Here is a 13,901-nt window from a genome sequence, read left to right on the forward strand (position 1 = left end):
ATAAATTAAAATGAACAAAATCACAAAGCAAATGTTGCCTATAAGCTTTACAAATATAAAATGATACTTATGGCATCACTGGATAGCTTGTTGTTGGCGTCAAAAGGTTGCAGAATGTAGTGGTTGGTTGCTGATGTTGGCCTTAGATACTTTCATCTTCAGGTGACCATTGGGTTCTACTTAGCTGCTGCAGTTATTGCGGCATGGTCGACCATGTGCTGCAGAATTATTCAGCTAAAAAAGGCAGATAAAAATGAGTTCGGGCCAAAAAAACTAGCCACTTATATCTCTTAAAATATTTCCTTGCCATATGAAAATTGAAAATAATTACAATATTAAATAGAAAATAGCAAATTGGCAAATATAAAATGAATATAATTATTATCAGATGAAGTAGTTAAATTATAATAAAGATATACTAACTGCATATAGGAATAATACATTGAAAAATAAAACGTTGTTGTAGTTTTAGGTTAAGGTAAATACGAAATTATAAAAAGACAGATATATCAAAAAAATTGATCAACTAGAAATGTTAGTACTCACCCCAGAAAAAGATTTAATAAATAAAATGAATTTTCAATCCAAGCACCAGCTTAAATAAGCAAAAGACATTATAAAAACTAATTTCCCTTTCTCTAGCATTCAAGTGTGATATGGCAGGACAGAGTTGTCAACTGACAAATAACGTTTGTCGACTGAAATGAGAAATAGAAATTTATATGTACCATTTCTGTGATATAGAACAGACAAGTGAAATACAGTAATTATTACGGATATAAATGAAGATTGAAAATTAAAAATAAAGATTAAATAGGATATTTAGTTGATTGAAGAGTTGAATGGACGCCAACTGTTTTTAGAATAAAAATAGTAAAATAAAAGATAAAGTAAATAAACGAATAAAAGCAAAAGAAATTGAAATAAAATAATTATTAAAAGAAAAATAACAAACATGTAACATTTATAACGTTACCAAGTCCCTTGACCTCATCCTTAAGATTCTTTTGCTCTTTCCTTTGTTCTGCCATTTCCTTCCTCATCTCTTTTATTTGATTTTTTATGTACGCCCACGTATCCTGCATTAGTTCTAACAATTTGTCTAGTTTTGCATCCTTATCATTTTCTTTTTTGCCGGTGACCTTATCGTTCTCTTACTCCTTCGGAGCGCTTCACACACCTCTTCATTTTCGTCTTGACTTCTTCGGCTTTTCTGCCACTCGTCATTGCTATTGCGTAATTCAAAATACGCACCGCAAAAGACACCAATCCCAGATCAACCCCTCAGAGGATTCATTTCTATCGGCTGTATTTGATTTTACTCCATGAATAAAAATCTTATTTCACTCCTAGGACAAAAAAATAAAGATAACTACTACGGTAGTTATCTATCTTTATCTTTTTAACTCCGGCAATATTGCATGAAAATTTAATCTAGCTTTCACGCGCAGACCATAGACGTATACATTAACATAGAACGAACATACCGGCCGCACGTACTGACGACAAGGTCTCTCGGTTGTGCGATTTGTCCCTCCCAACTCTCTCACTCCCTCACCATAAGAGACGCTGCTATACTTACTTAATGTAAGACAGAGACACAACGGACAACGAAAAAAAAAGATGGTGTCGTCACTTAGCTCTAGAGACTGCTCAGTCTATGTTAGTATATACGTTTATAGTGCAGAGGCGATAATGGACTTTGGAATGACAACAAAATGGTATACGGATAACTTCCTATAAACTTACTTCTGCACATATTTCGTGACTTTTTACGGCTAATTTCACACAGCACCTATCTTTGAGTTCAGAATGGAGCTTGCGAAGGCATTGGCAAATGAAGAAATGTTGGAACCCTCACGACCAGTTACATCCAAAAAATACCATCTCAGGCAAAGCGATGTAGATTATAAAACGAGAAGAAAGTGAACAAGATGTGTACAAAATTTTAAGAAGAAGGCCGATAGAAAAGTTAAAAAAGTTAAAACATACTGTGAAGAATGTGATGGCAAAACTGCAATATATCTAGCGTGCTTCAATAAGCACATTAAAAAACAATTTGACTCATACAGGAACTATTTTTGTGTTAAAAACGTATTGTGCTTCAGGTGCCCCTATAGTATTGGAAGTCGTAAGTTGATAGTTTCTAGTAGTACGTTTTTATTGTTAATTATCTATGTAAAAGTGATTGTGAGTTATAGTATTTGTAAAAAAATGGATGTAAATAATATGCCTTCGACATCTAAAAATGCTAGATGTGAACATAAACGTAGATTGACCACTGCTAAATTACAATCATTGTTAGAAGCATCTGACGAGGACGATGTAGATTTAATGAATGGTGGAAGTGACTCTCATTGACAATATAATAGCGATAATACCGCAACCGATGATGATATTTATATACCGCAACAATGACGAATTTTACGAACTGATCATTTCCAATACAAATTTATATGCTGACAAAGTACTTGCACAAAGTCGTTCAGAAAAATCTAGGATTGCGTTTTGGAAAGAGACAACACAAACATAATTTAAGACTTTTCTCGGGCTAGTATTCCATATGGGGATAATTAAAATGAACCGTCTGAATGACTACTGGACGAGTATGGACAATTTCTATAATAGTGTTAACTTGACTAGACAATTATTGCTTGAAGCTCAAACTTATATTAAGAAATAACCGAATAGACAATCCCCACGATGTATTGTCAAAGAAACTAGAAAAACGTGAAGTGGTCAATATGTGATCAAATGCGGAGCTACTATTCATGCGAACATGAGAGTCTAAGGTGGTACAAAAAGTTAAAAGTGCATATTTTTCAGCTCATTGTACATAATGCATATTTCTTATATAACAGTAGATATCAAAAGAAAATGTCCCTTTGCGATTTTAAACATTCGGTCATTGAGATGCTACATATGGTCCATCTTGCTTTATGGCATGGAAACGTGGAGTTTGAAAAAAACATCTATCAACAAACTTGAAGCATTTGAAATGTGGTCATTGAGAAGAATGATGCGCATACCTTGGGTGGATAGAGTTCGAAACGATGACGTCCTTAAGAGAGCCGGCGTGGAAAGAGAACTCTTTGAATTAATTAAAAAACGCAAGATTGGGCACATATTGAGAGGAGCAAAATATGAAATACCACAGTTAATCCTACAAGGGAAGATCGAAGGTAGGAGGGGAGCCGGCCGCAAACAATTATCCTGGTTAAGGAATATTAAAGAATGGACAGGAATACATAATACAGGCGAGCTGTGTCACGCCGCCAAGAACAGAATTCTAGTAATGAGATAGTCGCCTACGCACTTTGGTGTATGGCATGTTAAGAAGAAGAAGGACCAAATCCCAAATATCTACCTATAAAAAAACCGATAGTCGACCATTTACCTCAAAATTTTCTAAAAACTGTTTTACCAAAAACTAAGTGCTGCAAATTAGTTTCAGTTATTCATTCTAACGTAAAAAGTTTATTAGTTTCAGTTATTCATTCTAACGTAAAAAGTTTAAGTTCTTTAATAGTTTTTTTTTATTCTTCTTGACTTATTTTTAACTTTGGCAACATTTTCACAAATTTTATAACTATAAATAAAAAATTATACATTTATATAGTTATTTATTATTTTAATACAAAAAAGTAATGAACCTTAAAACAATTCTCTGGGAAAAAGTATCGGCCAAATTTAATATGCAACTAAACGAAAATATACCGATTAAATCCAAGGAATCAGCTAACCGGTCAGTAGGGTTTTATTTCGTTCTTGAACTCAACGCAAACCGATCGATATTTACGTACCTACCGTGTAGGTAAATATATATTTTGCCAACGGCTATAGATTCCGTATTGATACAAAAAACAATGGTTTCACCTATAGAGGTTAAAATACCTGTTAAATGTAAAAAATGACATATATAAAAAATCGAAATATTGAAAAACCGACAACGGTGGCAAGTATAACGATACACTAAACGAATATACACGACTTATAACTAGAAAATGATAGCATTTCATGGTGATGCTAAATTACTGCAACGTGAAAAGAGTTCAAATTCATATACAAGGTGGTCTAGAATTATGTACATTAATTTCTAGAGCTCATAGTACGTCCAAAAATAAGGGTACTTCTTTATGTACACTTTTTTATAAAACTGAATAATAAGGGAGATACAACCCTTTAAAGGGGTGAATTGAAATTCTTAGTTTTTCAAATATCTTCCAAACGGTTTTGAATACGGAGTTCATATTTTGGGAGTGATTATAAGACATTAGGATAATTAATTTCATGTCACCACCTACCACATCCTATATTAATACAGGGTAGTTTTGGAGGGTAAGTGGGGGTTATTGCGTCACATATTTTTTAATTTTTACATATTTTAAAAAAATATTTTAAAAATTGTTTCCTTAGACTTTTCTACACAAAAAAGGTGCTCTTGTAATATTTCGATAGATATCACCGTTTTCGATTTATTTAAACTCGAAGGTATACATGTATTTTATTGTAATCGTTACATTTCTTAATATTCATCAAGTATGCTTTGGAATTGTGTTAGCAACAACACTTTAATCTCATGTAGTCTACGAATTGTCAGTGACGTTTAATAACAATTAAATTATTTTATCTACACTTTTATTGTACTCGACAGTGAAATTTGTTTAACACGTCTCTTTTGCTATATTTTTAAATTTGTTTGCCCTCAATATGGCACACTATTCAAATTCTGAGATGACAGACATACTTTTAGTATTAGGGGAATGTTCGGGAAATGCTGCTTCCGCTGTAAGACGCTACAGAGAAAAGTATCCGAACAGAAATATTCCCAATGCCAGGACTTTTGTAAGTACTGAACGACGACTGAGAGAAACCGGTTGTCTTCAAAGAAGGAATACAGATGCTGGTCGTCGTAGAGAAGCAAGAAATGTTCGCGTTGAACTGCAAATATTGGATGCTGTAATAAATGACCCCACAATAAGTACACGCAGGTTAGGATTAAGAACGAATATTTCCCATCAAAGTGTTTTAAGAGTTCTGCATGAAGAGCAATTACATCCTTACCACTATCGACAAGTGCAGGAATTGTTACCTGACGATATGCCACTTTGAGTTGATTTTTGTGAAGTATTGAAAAATAAAGTTCAAACTGCACCAAAATTTTTAAGCAGCATTCTGTTTACAGACGAGGCCACATTTACAAGACAAGGTATGTTCAATTCTAGAAATCTGCACTTCTGGGCTGAAGAAAATCCAAGGGCTATAATGGAAACTCACTTCCAACACACGTTCAAGATAAACGTTTGGGCAGCTACTTTAGAAAATAGTTTCATAGGATACCACATCTTTCCCGGAAATTTAAATGGTAACATGTATTACAATTTTCTAGACAATATTTTACATGATATTTTGGAAGATATTCCATTACAAATACGAAGAAACATGTTTTTCATGCATGATGGTGCTACACCACATTACACAAGAATTTGTAGAAGGTGGTTACATGAACATTTCCCTGATAGGTGGATACGCCGGGGTGCGGATGCACCGATTCATTGGCCTGCTCGTAGTTGTGATCTTAATCCAATGGACTTTACAGTATGGAGTTATTTGAAATCAAAAGTGTATAACACTCCAATTAATACAGTAAATTAGTTAAGAGACAAAATTGAACAAGTATTTACCGATTTACAAAACGATCCAGTAACATTAAATGGATTAATGCGTTCGCTAAATAAAAGAATTAGATTATGTATTCAACAAAATGGAGGACATTTTGAACAGTTGTTGTGAAATATTATTTTCGACATTAATTAAATGTTAAGTATTAATTAATTTTTCCATTAATTTGTAATATTATTGCTAACACAAGTGTCAATTCCAAATGAAAATTGATGAATATTAAGAAATGTTTCGATTACAATAAAATACATGTATACCTTCGAGTTTAAATAAATTGAAAACGGTGATATCTATCGAAATATTACAAGAGCACCTTTTTTACGTAGAAAAGTCTAAGGAAACAATTTTTAAAACGTTTGGAAGATATTTGAAAAAATAATAATTTCAATTCACCCCTTTAAAGGGTTGTATCTCCCTTATTATTCAGTTTTATAAAAAAGTGTACATAAAGAAGTACCCTTATTTTTGGACGTACTATGAGCTCTAGAAATTAATGTACATAATTCTGGACCACCTTGTATATCATATTAAAATACAATACTTTATATAAAATTTTTGGGAATACAAATCTGCGTCCAGAATGGTATTTCGCGAGTGGCAACGTTGCATTGATTGATGTCAAAAGCAAATTAAATTTCTGCCTGACTTACCGAAAATAACAGGGAATCAGGTGAAATTAAATTGCAATACGTAAATAAATGTGATAATTACAAGTGAATATCAGTACTGTGTGTAATATTCTACCGCGAGGATCGATGATGGGCGACCCCCACTCCGCCGCTTTTGCGTTGAAATCTCCCATCACCACGCATTCTCCTCTCATGCTCATCACTTCCTCCATGATATTATCCATCTTCCTCTCATAATCACCCACCGTGATATTAGGAGAGAAATAGCAGCACACCATCTGCAATTCCTCCATCCAGACGATCATATACCCTTCCTTTGCCTTTATTTCCTATACTCGCAGCTTCCTGTTACAGATTAGTACACCGACCTTTCCAGTCGCATCCACAAACCAGCCTCTCCTCTAACCGCTGTTGGGTTTGGCTCAGCCATAACCAGTATGTCTATGTTCTTTTCTGTGACAGCAGCCTCAGCCAGATGATGGGACAATCTAGCCGTTCGAACATTTGTTTGGAGTATCCTTAACTCCCTACTTGTGTATCCCGTGTATCTCTTTACCTTGGACCTTGGACTCGACTGTTTCTCGGTCTTTATACACTAGAGTCTAGTGTGCCTATCCTCAACCAGACAGTTGAACCTAGGACACCTCCTCGAGTTTGCTACGTGGCCAGGTACATTACAATTGAGGCATATTGCTTCTTTATTTCATTCAGCAGTCAAATTACCCTCGTTGTCATATCGGAAGCAGCACCCTCTTCTGTTTTGGCCCTTGTAGTTCCATTGTAGGTGTCCGAAGGCAAGGCATATCCTACATCTGGGTATCTCTGCTCCTGCTTCCACCACCCGACAAGATGTTAAGTATCCTTTTCATATTAAGAACTTTTTAAACAGCGTCTTCGTCGACATCTATTAAGGCACTCTCCATATCTTTCGCGTCGCCTCGTCCTTCTGTCCAGACTTTGCCTACGTCACAGGTCTGCTCTTTGCCTGCAGCTTACACTACTGCTTTCTTGCTCACTTCTGCCATAGTAGAGGTTATGGCTCTCATCACCTAAAGGTAAAGAATTGCAGCATGGTGTGGCTATCACGACACAAATTCAGATGGCACTCTACTGGCAAACCCACTTACTGGCTAAGTGATGCAAACAGAATCCCGGACCTCCTAGATTTTTTCATATCCAGAGGTGTCGCAACATATTTTATAATATAGGATGTAGAGGAGCTTATATCTGACCACTTCCCAATTCTACTAACCATTAGTGAGCACATTGTTACTATTGAAGTGAAACCTGTGTTGTCCAATAAGTTTATGGACCTGGTAAACTTCCAATTAGAAATGAATGAGAAAATTGAGTTCAATGGATTTATTCAAACGATAGAACAATTGGAGAGAGAAACTGAGCTATTTATGATAAAAACATCCAATAAACTGCGTATAACAACACACCCTTAATCCAAAGAAAAACAATAGGAAACAATTACCCTAAAGAAATTCGAGACTTGATTCAGGAAAAAGAAAGGCTGGGAAGGTATGGCAGAGGACGCGAATCAATCAGTAAGTGCCTGAGATAACTAACTGATGATAAATGCACAGATTACTCCCTCTGGAAGACGACCAGAAAAATAAATAAGCCAGTTCAACATATACCTCCTTTACGAAAAGAAAACAGAACATGGGCAAGAAATCTCAAAGAGAAAGTGGATGCTGATTATTTAGAAAACATATTTCAACCAAACCCTGGGAAAACTCATGTAGACAATGAACGAGTAGATACTGATTCTATTAACATAAAATTAACTACTACAAAAGAATTATCCCATACTTTGGAAAACTGCAGAGCTCGTAGTGATACCCAAAGTAGGACAAGATAAATATGAATTAACATCATACAGGTCAATTTCATTGCTATCCATAATCTCAAAGGTATTTGAAAAAATGCTCCTACGAAAAATGAACCATTGAAAGTGGACAAAATTTGTGGGAACAAAGCATTGGAAGGGGATAAAATTTGTTCAGCAGTATTCCTAGATATCGCAAAAGCATTTGACAAAGTATGGCACGACGGCCTGTTAATGAAGCTAGAGAAAACATTTTTTATGCAACTCATTGAAATATTGCAGTCATATCCACACCAGAGTTAAAATAGAAAACGAGTTCTCTGAGTTAAAGCCAATAAATGCAGGGGATCCACAAGGTAGCGTTCTTGGACCAGTACTATATATTTTGTATACATCTGACATTCCAGGGAGAGAAAACATTCAACTAGCCACATTTACTGATGATACAGCAGTTCTTACAATAAGAGCAACTATAGAAGAATCTATATCTAATCTCCCAATTATCTTAAACGCCAGCATTGTTCCTAATAAGAAAACAGCGAAATATCTGGGTTTAAATCTGGACGTCAAACTCAAATGGAAGGAGCATGTTAAAAAGAAAAGTGAACAGTTGAAAATAAAGTACAAAACTATGTATTGGCTGATAGGTTGGTACTCTCAACTTTCCATCCAGAACAAAGTACTGATTTCCAAACAGAAATTGAAACCGGTCTACTGGCCTACAATTTTGGGGCTGTACCAAAAAAAAAGCAATTATAGAAATTTAGATAAATATATTCTTGTTGTTTAAAAAAAAAACGCAAATAATTTTTAATCATTAATTCCAATTTTTCAAGCAAGAATAAAAAGATTATATTAAGATAAATATTAATAACTCCTTTTTAGTAGAATTTTTGGTTTTTTTTTGAAGACACATAATTCTTACGTGTGAATTAAAATTTCAGAGAAAAGATTAAATAAATATTGAGTTTTAATAATTTATTCTAAAAAAGGTCTAATACAACTAATAAATTACAGTAGTGAAAATTGCAAGACAAAGATTTTTTTCAATTACTCAAGACATCTAATTAATTGCTAAAAAATCATATTAAAATACACTATTTTCTGTAGAATTTTATGGTGAATTCAAATCTGTGTTCAAAAAGACATTTGGGTTGAGAAAATAATGAGAAATTACAGAAAACTGCCGACGTAAAATTCGGAAAATTTGTCTAGTTGACCATTCAAGCGAATATAATACTATTTCATCCTCTGATATAACAGCTGGGCTTGTTTTTACCGTAAAGTATATAGTTTTTTAAAACTTTTCCTAAATTTAGAAAGAAAAAAAGTAATGTTTTTGATATATGATTTTTTTAAGAAAAGGGGATTTTCCAATTTTCCGAATTTTCCTTTATAGTCGCCTAATTTTAACACCGGGATCGTGTTAAGCGGAAAATTTTACATCGAAAATGTATTTTTGGATAATTTTTTGAGCATATAGAGCCCGCTATGCAAGAAAAACGTGATGTGACAATCCGGGAGTGACCGAGGAGGGGAATCATAGCTTTATTATCGTCTAAATACGGAGCGATGGTTTTTAATTTAATTTATTTAATTTTATTTCATTTCATTTTATTAAGAAATACGTATGGTACTTCCTTTACTACTCCACGTAGTGTTTGGTCGCACGATCCCTCGTTTTATCTCGTTTCTTTTGTTTTTATTTTTCACACATCTGTCCGATCTATTTTACCGATCAATGTGATACCTGTCTGCAGTTAGCGATAAGAAAGCTTTGCTTCCAAAAGGTGATAAAATATGTAAAAAAAATTCTTGGAAAAACTTTAATTACCCATATAGGAGTATGGGGCCCGCTATTTTGGACCTAGAAGGTTGAAATTAGGTAAATCATCATATTGTGTAGTATAGAATACGTCTGTAAAATTTAAGCCTAGGAGTTAAATTAGAGGTTTATTCAAGGATATTTTCTGTTGTAGTGAAATAGAATCTTACTTTCCTAATTTATTTATAATCATTGGTCACTTCATAGAGTATTGGTGCTCTCAAGACTCTTTTCAAATAATCATTTTCTACCAGATTAACTTGTTTTTTTCTTTCGTTTATTGTTTTTGTCAATAAATATTCCAAGTCTTGGTTCAGCGTCACCAACATTGCAGATTTGTAAATATTCATTTTTGTTCCCAATCTTGGGAACATAAATTTGCTGTGTCTATTATTTTTATATTGGTATTTTTTTTATCTAAAATAAGCTAACAATGCTAATAATAAATATTTTAAAAAGTGAGACTATATCTACTATAACTCTAATGCAAAAATAATAAATTAAAAACATTAGTATAAAAACTATTAGTAAAATTTAAACTAAAGAATGTACAATTCTTAGATATTTATTTACTTTTACAATGCTTTTATTGAGCCTAAAACTGTATATAATTGATTTTTGCTCAGTAGTTATAACGCAGTGTTAATGCTAAAATTGTAGTTGGCGAGCCATTGCGAAATATACCAACACCTAGCGGGGACCTCGGGACACTTAGTCCTGCTCATCATCAACAGGGGCGTGTTAGTCCTTTACCTAAATGGGCAAGAGGTATATTTGCGTAATGTATTTTTCCCCAGATCCCTTTTCACGCCCCTAAATACAATCAATTTTTATTGACAGTTCCAGAAAAACTAATTTAATAAAAAGTCTAAAATAAAAACAAACTTAATGGATATACCAGTGTTGGTGTAAAATCGGGTGAACATGATTTCAAAAGTTTAAATTGATAAATGGAATTGTTTTATTTAATTATAATAAAAAAAATCGATGATTAATCGTTCATACCATATTTCATTTTCACGCTGTATATATTTAGTTTCTTTCAGGTAAATTTTACACTTTGCACTGAATAATAAGTGGTAATAAATTAAGTCCATTTTATATTACTTTACTATAGAAAATTTTCAAATTCACTTATCCATTGTTAAAGCTTGCTGTTTTGGTAGACGATATCTTGGTCTCAAGTTAAAGCAACGATTGGCGGCCATCTTCTTAATGCACCACTTTACCAACTCTAGCTTACTGATTTCTTACTCGTCCTATCGAACGAACTTTTTGTTAGATACTGAAGAGATTCCCGTGGTCATCAAAATTTGACATAAATTCGTTGAAATTTGGTCAGCGACTATCCAGGTTTCAGGTTTCTTTCCTTTCAATTGAGCTGGTATATGGGACAAGACGTTTATGATGACAACTTTAGGTTTCCCTTTTGGCAGTTTCTTAATTCGTTAATGACTCTCCAGATCGGAGCGGTTACTTATATAGAAGACCTTGGCGAGCTTTTCTCGAACGGTTCTTGGCAGAGCTTCTTGTGATTGGACCCTGTACATGTATACGTAGGAGGGGTCTTACTCGTCGATCTTGTACCTGATTTAATTTTGTCTTCTTAAAATTAAAAGAAAATTTTATGTAAGAGTGAGCAGTATCCACAATTCATATTTTTTGACAAACCGCGTATATGACTAAAATAATTTAATATTTCATGATTGTAGTTTAGATTTTAGAACATGCAGAACTTACTTTTTATAAAAAATAAATTTTTTTCATAAAACTAAAAATAAAAAAGTTTCCCATGTGGTGCCAATTTAATTGGACACAGTCTATACATATATACATACATACATCCTGTCCTACTCTTTCAAATGTGTCGGAGGAAATTGCCTTACATTCTTCAACAATTCGTTGTTTTAAAATGTCAATACTGTCGGGTGCTGTAGCGTAAACCTTAGATTTCAAGTATCCCCACGGAAAAAATCTAATAGTGTGAAGTCCGGTGACCAAACTGGCCATTCTAGGGAGGGTAATTTGGCTAGCACTGCGTATGGAAAAAAGATAGTTACGAGTATCAGATCATTAATGATAATATGATTTTTATATGAAAATATTAATAATAAGCGCAAATAAAAATTGGTTGTATTTTCCTTATGCTTTTCTAAGATTACACACTAATTTTTCCCCTTTTGTGTCGGCTTTTAGGCGACAATTCTGATTTGCTCCATCAAGAATTAGATTCAAACTATCACAAAACAGGTAACGTTTTCTTTTAATGGGCCCTGTTGCACGCTTTCTTTAAGTTAGTTTTAAGCTTACTTAAGCTCATTAAATTGATATACATATCAAATTGTTCTGTATAATTCAGTGTGCTTGGGGAAAGCTTGAAATGGTTTTTGAGCAGGTTTAGAGATATACTAGTTAATACTTTTGTTTAAACATATTTTATTACAATGTAAACTAAAATATTATGATATACTAGTATCATAAAAAACGATTCACGATTTATTTTGTGTAAAAAATATTGTTTTGACTGTTGTAAGACTATTTGTAATTTATTTCTTCGTTTTACCAATAGCCATACCTCGTTTAAGATGCGTTTTAATTTTTTTAACAATACATTGCTAAAGAAATATAGAGCAACTTAAAGACTGCTATTATTAACTTGATCACTCCACATGTTAGCATTTTGTAATCAATGGTTGTTTGCAAAAATAATTAAAATACATATGGAAAAACTGTATTTTAAACAATATCAAACAATTATCGTTGGCTTAAGCTAATCAAATTCTATTTAAACTAAATTGTGAATATGCGATGGCGTACCAGAATTGGTGTTTGTTTAATTGTTTGACTGTGATAACTGTCATTATTTTAATATATTAGTAAGTATCATTGTAGTATTCGATCTTATTTTGTATGTAAGAATACAATATTAATATTTGAGATAAATTAATTACACAATTGGCTGTAAATGGTGTTGGTTGCTATATATTTTGCATGTGCTTTTAGAACGCTTAAATTTAAATATACTTGAAGAATGGTTCGTATTTACGTTCTTATTCTTGTCCCTGTTTTAAGTATTTTGATCACAAATTGTTTGATTATAACGTTTGTAAATAGTAAACATCGAGAAAAATCAGGTACATTGTTGTTGTATCTTACATTCAAATTTTTGGTTTGTTTTATCAGAAACGGAGCAAAAAATGCTTAAATGGTTAAAAAAGTAATGTCAGTATGTGTTACGCTTTGTTCCATTTTCCAAACATATGTACCTAATGGGGACATTATACGAGTACATGTTATTATGTGCATAATGTTATATATATATATATATATATATATATATATATATTATATATATATATATATATAAATTAAGGATCACTCAGAAGAGTGGTGGGTTTTTTCGGTCAAAAGATGGAGAAAAAAGACAAAGATGATGGCTACTTAATCTATTTATTGAAGACGTTTGGCTTTCTTAATCAGAAAGCATCATCAGTTTATCTAAAAAGAACAATATGAAAAACCACACAAGCATGGAAAAGTTGTTACATGTGTTACCTTAAAAAAATATCTAGCAGTCAGTGATATTAAAATTGTAAAGACGCTTAAGTAAATGGACATTATACGATTACGATGTATAAACAATAAATTGAACTAAATAAAGTTAACAATTTGTTCAAACTAAGCACAGCAAAAAGAACATGTGGTTTTTTTTTTAATACATGTATAAGTAAAAAAAAACATTGAAAAAGAGAATGAAGAACTAAGAAAATCATAGATGCACTTCCAACAATATAGCAATAGTTATGATTTAATTTTAACTTTAGGTAGCATTATTAAAGTAATTAATACTGAAATTGAATAATTTAATGTATAATGAAATTACCACTCCTGGCTTCTTGAATGTTGCCGGTAAATTGGTGTTATATTA

The 13,901-nt window shown here is 32.8% G+C and overlaps 1 protein-coding gene across 1 annotated transcript in view; it reads left to right on the plus strand.

The window, feature by feature from the left end:
• Vinc (vinculin) overlaps nucleotides 1-13,901 on the plus strand; it is a 453,217-nt gene that overhangs the window by 333,632 nt on the left and 105,684 nt on the right. Inside the window, exons 15-16 of the mRNA XM_072537619.1 lie at nucleotides 10,634-10,741; nucleotides 12,170-12,223. Of these exons, the coding sequence (XP_072393720.1) occupies nucleotides 10,634-10,741; nucleotides 12,170-12,223 (162 nt within the window). The remainder of the gene's footprint in view (nucleotides 1-10,633; nucleotides 10,742-12,169; nucleotides 12,224-13,901) is intronic.

The sequence above is a fragment of the Diabrotica undecimpunctata genome, chromosome 7, assembly GCF_040954645.1.
Source record: "Diabrotica undecimpunctata isolate CICGRU chromosome 7, icDiaUnde3, whole genome shotgun sequence".
NCBI classification, from domain to species: domain Eukaryota; kingdom Metazoa; phylum Arthropoda; class Insecta; order Coleoptera; family Chrysomelidae; genus Diabrotica; species Diabrotica undecimpunctata.